Source organism: Salvia splendens, chromosome 5, assembly GCF_004379255.2.
Source record: "Salvia splendens isolate huo1 chromosome 5, SspV2, whole genome shotgun sequence".
NCBI classification, from domain to species: domain Eukaryota; kingdom Viridiplantae; phylum Streptophyta; class Magnoliopsida; order Lamiales; family Lamiaceae; genus Salvia; species Salvia splendens.
In genome coordinates this window covers 7,212,717-7,229,540 of record NC_056036.1, presented here as the reverse complement: position 1 = coordinate 7,229,540, position 16,824 = coordinate 7,212,717, and the positions used below count along the sequence as shown (strand labels likewise).

The 16,824-nt window shown below is 39.7% G+C and overlaps 2 protein-coding genes across 3 annotated transcripts; both read left to right on the top strand.

Moving 5' to 3' along the window:
* Positions 1 to 12: 12 nt before the first annotated feature.
* Positions 13 to 4,934, top strand: LOC121804476 (nucleobase-ascorbate transporter 1-like). Of its 2 annotated transcripts, none has more exons than XR_006051159.1 (14): positions 13 to 374; positions 1,511 to 1,608; positions 2,375 to 2,551; positions 2,633 to 2,733; positions 2,827 to 2,902; positions 2,988 to 3,047; positions 3,132 to 3,319; positions 3,402 to 3,498; positions 3,611 to 3,697; positions 3,798 to 3,856; positions 3,944 to 4,035; positions 4,122 to 4,195; positions 4,277 to 4,437; positions 4,512 to 4,653. XR_006051159.1 is itself a non-coding variant. In XM_042204032.1 (14 exons), the coding sequence occupies exons 1-14, from the start codon at positions 299 to 301 to the stop codon at positions 4,722 to 4,724; spliced, it is 1,563 nt and encodes a 520-aa protein (XP_042059966.1). In that variant the 5' UTR covers positions 21 to 298; the 3' UTR covers positions 4,725 to 4,934. The 2 variants fall into 2 exon arrangements, 1 of the variants encoding a protein (XP_042059966.1); XM_042204032.1 differs by having other exon boundaries at positions 21 to 374; positions 4,122 to 4,199; positions 4,512 to 4,934.
* Positions 4,935 to 10,714: 5,780 nt separating this feature from the next.
* Positions 10,715 to 14,535, top strand: LOC121803709. The gene is made up of 3 exons (XM_042203338.1): positions 10,715 to 10,729; positions 11,460 to 13,320; positions 14,112 to 14,535. Exons 1-2 carry the CDS (start codon positions 10,715 to 10,717, stop codon positions 13,275 to 13,277), a joined length of 1,833 nt encoding a protein of 610 aa, XP_042059272.1. The 3' UTR covers positions 13,278 to 13,320; positions 14,112 to 14,535.
* The last annotated feature ends 2,289 nt before the right edge of the window (positions 14,536 to 16,824 follow it).

Here is a 16,824-nt window from a genome sequence, read left to right as displayed (position 1 = left end):
GTCCCATGATATGAGGAAACCGAAACACACACACATTGATACTATTTAGCTTCGCCTCCTCCGAGTGTGTGTGTGTGTGTGTAAAATCTTTGTTATATTCCCATTCTCCACTTTTCTACTGTTTGTGAGTGGCAGCATATTTGTTCTCTCCTTTTATATATTCTTCCCGGCTGCGCTTTTTCCTACTTTTCTATCTCTTGTATCTGCCGCTTTACTTTTCTCCTTCCTTATTCCTTACTCTCTCTCTCTCTCTCTCTCTCTCTCTCTCTCTCTCTCTCAAGCTTAGAAACACGCAGTAATGGGTGACATTCTACACCCTCCCATGGAGCAGCTCCAAGACCTCGAATACTGCATTGATTCCAATCCTCCATGGCGTATGTTTCCACTCTCCTTTCCTCTCTTTTTTTCACACACAACACACACTTACTTATTGTGGTTACTGATGTCTATTTGTTTTCTATATGTTTTTTTTCTTGTATTTAAAGTTAGCATATTCCGCATATCTGTGAAGTGAGGGGTGGGGTGTAGGGGGCTTTCAATTTCAATCAAGAAACGATTTTTATATCACGTCACATATTCAGATCAATGTAATTATAAATCCTTTTCTGTGCATTATTTGGCTGACTATAAAATGACATTTCTTGAAATTCTTGTTATAAGTGTGTCTCATAATTTAATCAAGACACGATTTTTATATCACACCAGATCCTCTGCTCCTCTTAATAATTACAAATGTGTAGAAATATTGGAGTTTTTGTGGGGCTTAGCCACATTTAAGGTGGGAAGCTATGTTGTTGGGATTAATGAGTTTTTGGTACATGACTATTTGGTTGGTTTTCAGAACTGTAAATAGGTTTGTTGCGAGTCATGAATCAATGGTTATGGTCCCCCCTACAATTCAAATTTTATGGGAATTTTTTCTTTTTCATTAAAAAATTGTGTAACAAAAATGTTCATTACTAATTGTTTGTGCTGGAATCATGATTGCATTGTGCTTGAAGTAATCAAAGTTCAAATTTTGAAGAGTGAATCAGATTTTCTGGATTTTTGTGCCTTTTCCCCCTTCCTTTTATATATGATCTCTGTGTGGTCTTTATTGTTTAATGTAGTACTACTTGGTTTGGTGAGAATTGAATTTTTCTTACAAATTTGGAAGCTGAAAAATCTGCTTTTTTATGCTCATTTAGTGATGAAGCAGTGTTGTGTAAGGTGATAACATGCTCTATTTAATGTTCAAAACAGTGCAAACATAAAAAAACTAAAAATTATCAGTAATTATAGGATAATGAAGGCCATGATTTTCATCCATGTTTGATCTTAATTCCAATTTTGCTACTATAGTGACGTAGACTTTCCTTTTAAAGTTAAAAAGCACATTATCCGGTAAGAGGCGAAGGGTTCAACGGGGAAATCCTGTTGATACATGATGTGCGGGCATGAAAGCAGCAGAATTTGATTTTTCTTACTATTTTGTGTCTTAATTCTCTGATGTTTATTCTTCTATCTGCAGCTGAAACCGTTTTGTTAGCATTTCAGAATTACATCTTAGTACTTGGTACAAGTGTGATGATCCCGACAATGCTTGTTCCTATGATGGGAGGAAGCGATGTAAGACGCTGCTCTTTCTTGTTTATCTGCATTGTCTAATTATCAAGCTGCAAACCATAGGACTTATTTCGCTTGCATATCACAAGAAATTTGAGCAGCTGCTTCAAACACAGTATCATGAAGTAGTACTACTTGTTTTTCCTCATTGAAATTTCAGACAAACCATCAATTCTAGCATTTTTTCAAGGCATTTGAGATGCATCTATCTATGTATAATGTGGATACGACCTGAACCTTCAGTTTGTTTTCTTGTTTATCCTCATTTCCTAATTATAAAGCTGCAAATCTTGATTCATACATCTGCTGTGTTTTTCAAGATTTTTTTGTTCTTTATTCATGTTTTGCCTTTCATAGTAAACCAATTCATTTCAAGCCGAACCTTAGGAATCCGCTTCCAAATCCCCCTTCTTGCCATCAACGAGGACTTATTTCGCTTGCTTATCATAAGAAATGCAAGCAGTCATTTGCATTGTCTAATTTTGAAGCTGCAGATCGTCATGCATATTCTTCAATCACATTTGTCTTTTATGGTAAACCAATTCTTTCCAAGTCGAAGCATAGGAGTCCACCTCGAAACCCCCTTTCTTGTCATTAGCAAGGACTTATTCCACTTGCTTATCAAAAGAAATTCGTGTGTTTCAACACTGTAATTTCACACACACCATGAATTCTAGCATTCTGTAAGGCTTGTGACAATCCATCTATGTATAATGTGAACATATATGAATTCAGTTTTCAGTTTTTTCTTGTTTTCTGATCAACGCAGGGAGATAAGGCGAAAGTTATTCAGACATTGTTATTCGTTGCTGGCCTCAACACGCTCTTTCAGACACTCTTCGGAACCAGGTTACCTGCTGTGGTCGGGGGCTCATTCGCGTATGTTGTTCCCATAGCATACATCATCAATGACTCATCGCTGCTACGAATTCAGGATCCTCACGTGGTGAGTACCCATTGATCTAAATAAACATGGTGAGAGATGAAAAGAGGGGAGCTTACACCTTTTTCTCTTTCTGTTTTGCAGAGATTTACGCACTCTATGAGAGCTATCCAAGGAGCCCTAATTGTTGCTGCTAGTATACAGATAATTCTAGGCTACAGCCAAGTTTGGGGCCTTTTTTCGCGGTATAGTTTTGTTTCTACTCTCGATTTCACCAATTAGGCCAACAGAACTTCCATTTTTGACATGTTCTTGAATCATTTTCTGTTTCTTGACAGCTTCTTTAGCCCCCTTGGAATGGCACCTGTCGTTGGATTAGTTGGTTTAGGGCTGTTTCAACGAGGATTCCCCTCCGTAAGTGCATACACTTGCTAGTTTCTTGCAATGATCTCGTACACTCTTTGACTATATGTTCACTAATCTGTCAGATGCTGTGCAGCTAGGAAACTGTGTAGAGATTGGTTGGCCGATGCTTATTTTGGTCATCGGCTTGTCTCAAGTGAGTAAATCATGCAAGAAAGCGCATTCTTGATCATGAAATTCTTGCAAGTAACACCCTGTTTGTTCCCTTCCCCAACTGCAGTATCTTAAGCACATCAAACCAATGAGGGACTTCCCCATCTTCGAACGGTTCCCTGTGTTGATCTCTGTCGCCATTATCTGGATATACTCCATTGTGCTGACGGCTAGTGGTGCTTACCGGGGCAGATCAAACACCACTCAGATCAACTGTCGGACGGACAGAGCCAATCTCATATCTACAGCACCGTGGTTCGTGTTGCCTACATCACTCCTCACACAAAAAAGTCACAAATTTTAGGGTAATTGATGTGTTTTTTTTTCTGATGTCAAGGTTCATGTTCCCTTATCCTCTCCAGTGGGGCCCGCCCACGTTTGCTGCTGGCCACTGCTTCGCGATGATGTCAGCTGTGCTCGTCTCAATGGTTGAGGTACATGCAACACGAACGCTCTCTTTAGTAACTTGATGACGCTACAATGGAGTTTGTTTGTGTGTTTGTTTTCAAGTGTCTGATCAAGGGCTTCATTGGTTGATTGCTGCAGTCGACCGGAGCATACAAGGCAGCGTCTCGTCTGGCTATAGCCACTCCGCCTCCAGCATATGTGCTCAGCCGGGGCATTGGTTGGCAGGTGGAGCCACGGATTCTGTTAGCATTATCACTACGTGATGTGGTTCGTTTTCCTATTTTTCATCGCGTAATGTGACTCGTTTTTCTCTTTTCACGTGCAGGGAATAGGTGTCCTACTAGACGGCCTCTTTGGCACGGGGACTGGCTCCACTGTATCCGTGTATGTATCAACTACAAATTGTTTGCTTAGTAGGCTGACTGCTAAAATAAAATTTTGACATTTCTGAACATGGTGGCGCGTTTCTAGGGAGAACGTCGGGCTGCTTGGGCTTACTCGGGTGGGAAGCAGGAGAGTGGTCCAGATCTCGGCTGGTTTCATGATATTCTTTTCCATCTTAGGTCAATCTCATTCTCAGCTCTATGTAGTCGAAGCACATATCCTTGTTTGCGTTTCAACTGAAATTTTGAAAATGATGAGGGTGCAGGGAAATTCGGAGCTGTTTTTGCTTCAATCCCGTTTCCGATATACGCTGCATTGTACTGTGTCGTATTCGGCCTCGTAGGTACAATAGTTGGACACCAAATAGTTAAAACAAATTTCATCCTCGTTTGTAACCATATTTCCCTCCAAATTTTGCAGGTTCAGTTGGCTTATCATTTCTGCAGTTCACTAATATGAATTCCATGAGGAGTCTTTTTATAACTGGCATCTCACTCTTCCTTGGGATCTCCATACCCCAATTCTTCGACGGATACTGGACCCCGCATCGTCGTGGCCTAGTCCAGACAAATGCAGGATGGGTAAGCCCGGCCTTTATTTATGAAATAAAATACGAGATTGAACACGGTGTTCATGAATTTTCCATCTCTTTCAGTTCAACGCGTTCTTGAACACGGTGTTCATGTCCCCGCCCATGGTGGGGCTGATCATCGCGGTCTTCCTCGACAACACGATCGAGGTGGATAAGTCTAAGAAGGACCGGGGGATGCCGTGGTGGGCCAAGTTCCGGACCTTTCGAGGCGATAGTCGCAACGAAGAGTTCTATACGCTGCCGTTTAATCTCAATAGATTCTTCCCTCCTACATAGTAGTTGAAGAGTTGTAGTATTATTGGTTAGATTGAGATTGAGACACTTAGTGAAGGCTAATCTTGTTTCTCTATGATTCAATTTTTTTTGGGGCCAAAGGGTTGCTAAGGGCATCAAAGTCTAGCGATGAATAAGAAATTAGATGCGCATTCTGCTTGTATTATTACATTTATTTAAGCTTGTATTAGTAGTACATTTAATTTAATTTAATTTGACTTGTAATAATGTATTACAAGTAGTAGTTTAATCTCAACACATTCTTCCGACCTGTAATTGTAACATTTCTAACACGAATTATCTTTGGCCGTCGATTTATTCAATTTGTCACTATTTTGACGGCCAGAATACTAATATTAGACCATCTCAAGGATAAAACTAAATAGCACTCCGATTGTCTGAATTACACACTAACTCTATGACACTTTGTTAAAATCTTAAACTAAAATAAACAATTCTTGATATTGAAATTTATGTACGTGTAGTATTATGAATAATGTTAATATCAATGTACATTTAGTATTAATTTAACTAATCAATTATGTATGTGTAGTATTAACTTAACTAATACGTAAAACAATTGTTTTCCACATATTTATAGTGCTTCATTCGTCCCATATTAGAAGTTCTACTTGGTTTCAACATGGGTTTTAAAAAATGTAAATAAACGTGGGTTGAATTAGTTATTATAATGTAGGTCCCACTTATATAGTACTCCGTATACTATTAATTTTATAATAAAAAGTGAGTAAAATAAGTTAGAGGAATGTGAGATATACTTAACATATATGATAAAGGTAAAATATGACTATTATTATGAGGTGGATAAAAATGACAAAACATGACTTTTATTGTGGGACAAAAAAGAGAGTATTAATCATCAAAGCAAAACTAAATTATCTATTTGGGAACAAAACAAAACAGAGTTACCGTCTCTTTGTTTAATTTAAATAATAGATTATCTTTATCCAATTATGTTGAATAATATTAATTTATACTAATATGGGCCAATCCACTAATTAATAACTAACAAATAATATAATTAAATTATGTTATTATTTCAGATCTTCTTCTTTTTCACGCCCATGACTTCTTCCTGTAAGTTTTTCTGTCTATGTATTTTAATTTCTCTTCCTCCCCTTTCCTTATTTTGACAAATATAAATTGATTTGGACTTGAATGCAATAAACCAAAATCTAAAAAATGTCTTTGGTATAGTTTTAGTGCGAACCTAGAGATATGTATTTTTTTCTTCAAAAACCTATAGTAGGATTGGTTTTACAATACTATTGAAAGTATTATTCTACTGCATTTTAAGTTTTACGGTACTAATGGATATGGTCGAAATATAAAGTGTAATTAAAAAAATATCATTCTTTCCTCTAAAATTAAGTTATTTGTATATCTTTACAGGATGTTCCAAGTTAAATTAGTTATTTTATTATTTTGAAAAAATTATTATTTTTAATCTATCTTATTTTATTCTTTTTTTTCTATTTTATTATATTTTCACATATATTTTATTTTAATTTTATTTAACTTAATAAAAAATAGTATCACCTTTTTTAATTCACTTGCCAATAAAAAAACACTCCGATTAAATTTAGGATAAATGGAAAATACTTAGTAAATGATCAAATAGAATTAAATACTACTCCATATGTTATGAAATATATATTACAACAAAGTAAATGATAAAATATAATTAAATTTAATGGAAGATAAATATAATTAAAATTTATTCGATGATAAATATAATATAATATTTATATACTATTAAATATTAAATAATTAGTTAAATATATAACTAAACATGGATTATTGTCTAGTAGTACTATAAAAAAAGGTAAATGTTTTATACTATAAAAAAATATTTCAAGTTAATACTATTTCAAATAATTATTATTGTCTAATGTGTTTTATACCTTGTCTGAGCCAAGAGATCATATTTCATTACATACAAACTAAATAATTTTTTGAAAAATATTGTAAAAGTTAGAAAATCGGTCGGCAATTCGCAGTCGAACTGGTTGATTTTTTAGTTCAGTGACTATTTTTTTTATTGATTTGAATGAGTGAATCAAACCAGACTTAAACACTGATTCACGACGGAATCGACTTTCGGGCCCTACTTTAAAACAGTGCACTTGACCCTAATATGTCAAGGTCATATTTTATCACAATATTTGACCTAATTTGTCAATAGTGATAATCTGTCATTTTTAATTTCAATTTCACCCTTGCGATATCACTAGTTTCAAATTGCGAACTACGAAAAATATTGGTAACATGCCGGAGCAAGTTCAGTACCGTAATTAGACCATCCGCAATGACGGATTTTCCGACGGACGTCCGACCGGCGTGCCAGATGTCCGCACGGGACGTCCGCCATTAGGCGTTGGAGGGACGGATGCGGACGTCCGCTGCGGACACCTCACATCCGCGATTTTCCGGCGACGTCCGCCATTGCAATGCCACGACGGACGTCCCGAAATTTGATTTTTTTTAAATAAAAAAAACTCTATATATATGGCTTGTTGAACATCATTTCATTCGCACCACTTGTTTTAACGAGTCTCTCTCTCTACTTTCATTTGTTTTGAAGATAAATGGAGCACGATAGTGATTCTCCCGCCATGAGCGAGTCACAAACGCCGACGTTTCCCGTTAGAGGTGGGGGGAACTCTGGCGGAACTGCAGGGATGTCCGGGATGATGCCTGGAATGGCGCCGATGATGCCCCAACCCCAAATGGAGGGGATGATGCCCGGGTACTACAATATGTACCCTTGGTGTGCAGGGATGGGTGGGATGATGCCCTAAATGCCCGGGGTGAGTGGAGGGATGACGGGGATGGCGCCAAGGATGATGGGGGGAATGATACCCGGAATGACATCGGGGGTGGGGGGGAATGATGCCCGGTATGATGCAGGGCACGCCTGTCGCTGCGGGGGGTAGCAGGCTGGGCCCCTCCCAATCACCTGGGGACAATGTCCATCGCCCCTACATGAATTTATTGTCTAGCGATTCCCCCCAGAGTACTCCTCTGGAGACTCAGTTCACCGGCATTGAGACTTTCTCTTTTGAAGAGTTAGGGCTATCTCCGGCCAGGGAGTCTCCCACCGAGATGCAAACGGCGGGAGGGAGGTCGAAGAAGAAGGGCAAGGGCACTACCTCGTCCTCGCGTGCGGGGGACGAGGGTGGGGCAGGGGTCGGGGGGAGGAGGCCGACGAGGAAAAGAGGACCATCTGGAGCGTGCCGGAGTGCGTCGCGCTGGCTTAGTCATGGGTCGGTGTAGTCGAGGATCCCTACATCGGGGCTAACCAGCATATCGACAGAATGTGGCGGCGCATTAGCCAAAGCTACCTCCAATTCAAACCGCCAGGTGGGAAGCCTCACGATGGAGAGCAATGCCGGAAACAGTGGGAGCGGCTGAGGAGGCAGCTCAGCCGATTTGCCGGCATCTACCAAAACAACCTCCGCACGGCAACCAGCGGCATGTCCGCCGAGGATGTGAAGAATATGTCCATGCAGCAGTACCCCGACAGGTCTTTGAAGTTCGACGAGTTCAAATATTGGGAGGTCTATCTTGTGGTGCAGACTTCCGCTAAGTTTAGTGCAGGTGTTGAAGCTGGCTGGCCGAAGCGGACGAAGATCAACGCCTCCGGTGAGTACAACAGCAGTGCCGGTTCCCACGACCTCTCCGACGCCGAGGCAGAGTTCTCGACCCCTCAATCGTCTTCCCGCCGCCGTCGCTCGGTTGGGAAAAAGACCACGATGCGGATGGCTAGGGGAAGCGCCAGCGGGTCCCATGAGGTCCAATCGGAAGCTCCTTCCCAGCTCAATCTCGGGTTCTCCCATCTCGTCCGCATGCAGCAAACGCAGAGCATGCTAGACACCATGGACAAGTGGCATGCATCGACTGATCCCTTATACAAGATGATGTTGAAGGATACCATCGACAGTTTGAGGAGCGATTTGGGGATGCCATCCCTGCCCGGGAGTGATGCCGGGACTGGCACCGGGGACAACGAGGAGTGAGACGGGGGCCGCGTTTGTCGAAGCTTTGCGGTGTAATTTTTTTTAACTATGTGTTTTTTAAAAATAATTATGTATGTTTTTTACTATTTAAATAAAATCATTGCATTTTCCCGTATTAGTGTCGAAATTTTAATTCCGTAAATTGTTTAATTTGGTGAATTTGTGATTTTTTTTTATTGTGGATGTTCGTCGGGATGTCCTTGAGGATGTCCGCCATTGTGCAGTGAGATGTCCTTATGATGTAGCAGTGCAGTGGGAGGTCCTTATAACGTGACAGAAGGTGTTTTTGGGAAGTCCGCCGGGCCATCCACACCATTGCGGATGCTCTTAGAGTCAGCTGGCATTATTTTCAAACGCATTGATTTTAAATATGACGTCAAAAGAAAACAAACATTAGAAGAACATATGGTAATTCCCTATTGTAGTACTTATCTAGATGCAAGACTTTATTTGGATGTGTACCAAATTAGATATAACTCTCTTTATCGATGTAGGGCATCCAAAGAGTGCGTTTCTCAATCTTATTGATTAAGTTGAGTAATTTACAAGTCAACGAACATGAATGAAGTATATTCATATATAATGCGTGTGTGTCTATATAGTACTATATCACAATTCACATGAACATTATTAGCCATAATTTTAAATACAGTCTCGTCTCGTGCATGCAAATGTTAACAATTTATAATGATATTCATATATAATTGGTCGAAAGTAAATCACATAGCATAATCCAACTCTAGGAGTGAGATTGTATAAGACTAGCTAGAGAGTGATATAATTAATAAAATATTTATCGTAATGTTACTAATTTAATTTATTAAGTAATTAGGAACTTTATGATCAGTCATAGCATGTTCAAATAGAATTGTACTAGTATTAAATTAAAGTGGAAAAAATTCTTTTAGTTCTTAATTACTCCCTCAGTTCCACGATAAGAGCCACACTTTATCATTTTGGTCTGTCCCACATTAAGAGTCACACCTCATTTTTACAATAATTGATAAGTAGATCACATATTATACTAACTCAATTTACTCACATTTTATTATAAAACAAATATAAAATTGCATCTCATATTCCATTAACTTTCCAATTCACTATTTTTTACATTTCTTAAAACTCGTGCTCACAATGAGAGTGACTCCTATTGTGGGACGAATGGAGTACATTATAAATAATACTAATGTGATTCAGTGTCTAAAGAAAGTGGGCAAAGCCCGAATGTAAAGCAATCAAACGGAAATAAAAACATTTGCTCCGTATTATGCAAAAATCCAACTACTAAGGCCCTTCTTGGTATGGTGGAATGGAATGACATTCCTAGCTCTATTTCATTCCTTTGCTTGGTTAATATTTTTATTAGAAATCACCATTCCTTTTGGAATGGCCATTCCATTCCACATGAGAATACCCATTCCATCCATTTAGCTAAGGAATGACCATTCCATTTTCCTTTCTTCTTATTTTAAATTTTAACAAAATTATATAAATATTATTTTATATTATATTTAAATTTAATATCATCACAATTTTATAATAAAATTAAAATTTAAAATTTTTTAATAATTGAAAATTTCACACGCACATACTACACATTTCACACACTACACGCACTAATAACATTTCAAACACTATACACTACACAAATTCAAAAATAGGATGCTTGAAATGTGTGAAATGTGAGTAGTGTTTGTAATGTGTGAATTGTGTGTAGTATGTGAAATGTGTGTAGTGCTTTTTTTGGTAGAATCAACATATTAATTATTCATATTTCATTCCATTCCATTTCTATATTAATTTGTAGTTACCAAACATATGAACGGAATCAATCAAGGAATAACAATTCCATTCCCTTTGCATTCTTTGTGCAAAGAATGAAATGAAATTCCCTCCTCATTTCATTCCATTATACAAAAAAGCTCCTAAGACTTATTGAAGGCGTTTGTAAACATGAATATCTTTTTGGTATGCAAAAATCGACCGATTTTCTAACTTATACAATATTTTTCAAAAGAAGTTTTAGTATCAAACGGAAATAAAAATCTCCTTGATATATTAATATTAGTTAACTTCATAAAGTTATTGATACTGTATGTTTTATAATATCAACGATGTTAATGTATTTGACAAATAATATTATAATTTTATGCCAAATAAAAAGTACTCCACATAGTTGAAATTCAAGATGAATCTGATATTCCCAAATCTATAGACCTCATATTCTTTAGGCGAATAAATTAAACTTTAATTATTACTCCGTATATCAAAAATTTGTAAAACTGATAATATTAGTAGTACTTATTATTTTAAAAATACTACTCCATATACAGTAATATAGTACTCCCTCCGTCCCGCACTACTTGCACTTATTTCCTTTCTGGGCGTCCCAAGTTATTTGCACTCTTTCCATTTTTAGTAACAATTTATACCTACAGCCGTAATTGTTGACTTTGTCTATCACTTATTCCTTAATCTCCGTGCACAAAAGGAAATGTGCGAGTAGTACGGGACGGAGGGAGTAGTATAAACCTTGATCGATTCTGAGGAATGACGTTGGGCCGTTGGCAATAAATATGAATCCAACTAAATGTGACTCGTACTTTAAAAAGTTAGTAAGAAACATTCATATTACAATTTTCGTTAAATATACAGACTATGTTTACAAGAAGTGGGGCCCAACTAATTGCACAAATAGATTTTGACAGCTTGGCATCAGACAGAGAAATACTCCCCCTCTTCTTCCCTCCTTTTTTTTACCAGTCTTCACCATTTCCCAATCCCATTATCTCCTTTTCACAATTCCCTCCGCCACAAAAGCAAAACACAGATGCCCTCCTCCGCCGCCGAAACCCTCCTCTCCATCTCCCTCCTCCTCGACCGCCTCCTCCCCGCCGCCCTCTCCGTCTCCTCCTTCTCCTCCCGCTGGCAAATCATCCGCTCCAAACTCGCCTCCGCCAAATCCCTCCTCTCCGAAATCTCCGACTCCCCCCACTGGTCCGACAACCCCCTCCTCCTCACCCTCCTCCCCTCCCTCCTCTCCACCCTCCGCCGCACCGAAACCCTCTCCCACCACTGCTCCCTGCCCTCCTTCTCCGGCGGCAAGCTCCTCATGCAGTCCGACCTCGACATGGCCGCTGCCTGGCTCTCCCGCCACACCAACGACCTCGACCTCCTCCTCCGCTCCGGCGTCCTCCACCAGTCCACCGCCATCGTCCTCTCCCGCCCCGACCCCTCATCCCCCAACGACGACCTCGCCTTCTTCGTCAGAGACCTCTTCACCAGGCTCCAGATCGGCGGCCTCCAGTTTAAACTCAAGGCTCTCGATTCGCTCATTCACCTCCTCTCCGACGACGACAAGTCCGCCGCCGCCGTCGTCGCTAAAGAGGGGAACATCTCCTGCTTGATTTCTCTCCTCGATTTGAACGCTCATTTCTCGATTCGAGAGCTCGCCGTCCTCGCCGTCTCCCTCATCGTTTCCGCCGGCGATTTGCCGAGGAAGTGCGTGTTCGAGGAAGGGGCTTTAGGTCCTCTCCTGAGGATAATCGAATGCGGCACAATGCCGATGAAGGAAAGCGCTGCTATGGCGGTCGAATTCATCACCGACGACCCTGACAACGCGTGGGCGGTTTCCGCCTACGGCGGTGTCGCGATTCTCGTTGAATTGTTGAAATCCGGCTCGATTATAGCTCAATCACACGCCGCGGGTGCAATTCGGAACATTTCCGGCGTTGAGGATATCCGAATTGCTTTAGCTGAAGAAGGCGCAATCCCTATTTTAATGCAATTGCTCATTTCCGGTAGCCAATCGACGCAGGGGAAAGTTGCTAATTGCATTTCAATCCTCGCCTCTACCGATGAGAAATTCCGAGGGCTTTTGTTGGAGGAGAAAGGGTTGCATCGATTACTGCAATTGTTCTGCGATTGCTCCAACTCTGAAACAATGGAGCACGTTTTACGCTCGATTTACTCCCTCTCCGTCTCCGATTCCGGCTACAGAATGCTCTCCGGTTCGACGGCGTTCATCATACAGATCGCGGAGCTCGTGAAGCAAGGCAATGTGATGCTGCAGCACATCTCAGCCTCGTTGCTCGCGAATTTGGCGATCAGCGACGGCAACAAGAGGGCAATCGCCGGAAGCATGGGATCACTCGTGAAATTGATGGAGTCGGTGAAGCCGGACGGGATGCAAGAGGTCGGGGCGAAGGCGCTGCTCTCGTTGCTGACGGTGAATTCGAATAAGAAGGAGTTCGTGAGGGATGAGACGAGCTTGATGAGGCTGGTGCAGATGTTGGATCCAAGAAATGAGGTTGTGTCGAAGAAGTTTCCTGTCGCAGTGGTGGCGGCCCTTGTGGCTGGTGGGAGCCAGGGGTGCCGGAGGAGGCTTGTGGCTGCAGGGGCTCATGGGCTTGTGCAGAGGCTCGCGGAGATGGACGTTCCCGGGGCAAAGAAGGCACTGCAGAGGCTCTCTGCGAATAGGCTAACCAGTATCTTTACTAGGGCTTGGCGGGACTGAATGGATCGATCGAGAAATCTAACCGATTTTAAGCCATTGAAAGGTATACTAATAATTCTTCATGAATTTTGTTTTTGTTTGAGTAATTTTTGTTTTTTTGTTTTATGTTACGTTCTTGCTGTAGTTTATGTTTGAGTTGTGAATTTGATTTGATTGGTTTAGAGGTGTTCATTGTTTGTTTGTACTAAATTTGGGGATAGTTTGGTAGATTGGAAATTTGGAATGATATAAGAATTGAGATCCGACGTGAATAAAGAATTGGGAAAGAATTGATTGAAGCAAAAACTAGATCATGAGCTTATTCTTGTGATAAAATACTCTGACAACTGTAATATAGGATTCCCACATTATCCATTTCATGGACATTTTCATTTCAAGAATTTTTTTTTCTTGTGCTACATTAATTTACATCCTAGAACAGAACTTGGATGATTGTTTCATTAAAACAGGCAAGAAAGTAGTTGGTGGTCATAACCATTGAATACATAGGAGATAAAAAACAAGTAAGTTCACATGATACTTGTAAGTTGGGGGCCAGCCAAAAATGTGATATCAATGCCATAGTGAGGGCCCCTTTGATCATCCCAATCCCCAACTGTTTGTAGTGATTTTGCTCGATTTCTAGAAGACGAACATGATTGAGACGTTGTTGTAGTGGTGGTGGTGGTGGTCGACGGATCGTGGCTGTGGGTGTTTCTCATATCTAGACACACTACATTAAAAGTGTGACACATTTGATTTTCCTCATCATATACAAATGCTATGATTATAAGCTCTCATTTTCCCCAACACTCTCATCACTGCTGTTTCGGTTATGTTTCATCATTTCTACAGATTGCTGATGGAGTAAGATTTACCTAACAGTCGGAGACGAAGAAAGTCTCCGTAGGCAACAAACGTAATCGGAGTACGTCTGAAAGCTTAACTGATGGTAGTTACATACTGTAATATATGGAAGAAATTGAACATTTGGACAAAAAAAACAAAAAATGAAGAAGGGTTGTTTCTAATTTTTTTTACTTTGGCATGGATGCGGTTATTAGGGAGTATCCTTGTTTTAATTTCTTTTTACTTTCTAAATTATCATTTTATTAATTTGGTATGTGTATTTGAGTGAAGCAGAGTGTCCTGTTTTCAATGGTTTTCACCTCTGTAATTCCTTTGTTACTCTGTTTGTTATTGTACATTTCTTCTTCACGCCTGTAACTTTAATCTTTTGTTATATTTTATTTTGGTGATGACTCCAATTTTGCAATAATTTTAGGTATTATTTTTAAATTAAAATACGAGATTTGAGCCGGATTTTTTTCTTCCCTTTTATTGAGACTTGGAGAAAGGGAAATAGGTTCATCACGAGGGAGGAAGCAGCGGCGTGATGTAGGGGAAAAGTAGACTTGATATTTTTCTTATTTCTTCTTATAATCTGTTATCGATGGAATATATGAATCTTTATTGAGATTATATTCTTTTGATATTCTCCAGTTCTTTATCGATAAAGTGGTTGAACAATTGACTATTTTTTTTTCAATTATTATTTATTATTTATTAGAATTTGGATAATGTATAGTAACAAACAAAATTGGGGTTTACCGTTTAGAGTAGTAATCAATTGCTAATTAATTTACAATTTAAATTAAGACCAACACCTAATCATTAGATGAGGAGATTTGGTTGAAATAATGTCAAATTATACTCACTCCGTCCACAAAGAATATGCATTTTGGATTTGACTATTAAAGTATTGTTAGTGGAGAATGAGTCTAACCTTATTAGAGCATTAGCAATGGGGCGCCCTAAGGCGCGCCACGTCAGCAGTTTTATCCTCCTACCTCCCCACCTGCAGTGGGGCGCCCTAAGGCGCGCCACATCATCATTTTATTGTTTTGTTTAATTAATTTAACTGTTTTCAAATAACAAGTAACGAATAAATAAAAAATGGTCTAAATAACAAACAGCGAAGTTTTAATAAAAAAAAGTTACATCATTGAACTAAAAAAAAAAAAAACTAAGTCGGATCAATTCCCAACTTCCGACACAGCTCATCGAGTAACGCCCGGAGATATTCGGCTTCGTCGGGGTCGGTACACTTCTTGAGGGCCCTGTGCGTCTGCAACATCGTCCTTGCCATCGACGCTGTTGCTAACGACTCAAACGCGGTGGCCGTCTGGGTCGGGAGCTCTACCGGGACCGGAGCTTGGGTTACAGCGGTCGACGATGAGGTCGCGGTCGCCTTCCCCTGTGACCGAGTGAACTTCTCGAACTCCGCCGCGTACAAGTTCACTTGCTTCTTGACTTGATCCCAGTGCTTGCGGAGTTGCTCACGCTTGCGCTTGTACGCGGTCGGCGGCTTGACCGAATTGTAGAGGTCCGCGATGCGTTCCCAGTACGCGATCTGTCGCTGGTTGTTCGCGAATATCGGATCTTCCGCGGTATTTATAAAAAAACAGTATTTATAAAAAAATGAAACCGCGTGCCATCGTTCGCGGTTGATCATCCGCGACCTCCACAATGGGGCGGATGATGGCGCGGACGATGGCCATCGTCCGCGACAGCCGCAATGGGGCGGACGATGGCCATCGTCCACGCTATCCTCCGCGACCGAAGTATAGGGCGCGACTATCGTCCGCGCCCTATGGCGCGCACCCGCAATGGGTGCGGACGATGGATGGCGCGGACGATGCGCGCCATCGGGCGTGCCATCGTCCGCCCATTGCGGATGCCCTTAGAGAGAAAATACTTTCTAAAATTAGAAATTACATTTTCTTATGAGACGGATTAAAAAAGGAAAGAGTACATATTCTTGTGGGGTTTACTATTTAGTACTCATATTGCTAAGTAAGTTGTGTATATATCTGGGCACTCCAACGCCAGGCCCAATTTATTTTAATCAATGGAGCAAATATATTTTCGATCTAGTTATGGTTGGACTAATAATTTTGGTCTTGCCAATCATTCTAGTTATGGTTGCGCTAATAATTTTGGTCATACAAAGTAACAATCATGATACTGTGCCTTCTTTAAACAACCATCTCTTGTATTATTGTTTCTGACTTCATATATATAACATACTCAAAAAAACTTATGGGATATTCATAGGGGTGAATACGATTTGGATAAAATCGAACCAAATCCTATTGTCGTTGTTTAATCTTTGAAGCAATTACAATAGTTAGACATTGGATTGATTTAATTATCTAGCCAATTAGAATCTTTAAGAAAGATTACTCCCTACGCAAGTCGACTACACTCGGGCACAATTTATGTGTACATAGCACTATATATTAAGATAGAATATAAAAATTATTGGATTAGTATTCAGTTAATAACCATTACTTACACAACAAAATTATTTTATGAAATTTGATAATTTTGTATCATGTTCATATAGTATTTTTTTTTAAAACATGTCATAATAGTTTTCGTATATCATTATATTGATATAATGACATAACCAATTTAACTTTAATATACCGTACTATTTTTTAATAAAAGAAATTAGAAATTAAAATACTCCGTGATTAAGAGTTCTAATTAGTCATTTGATTCG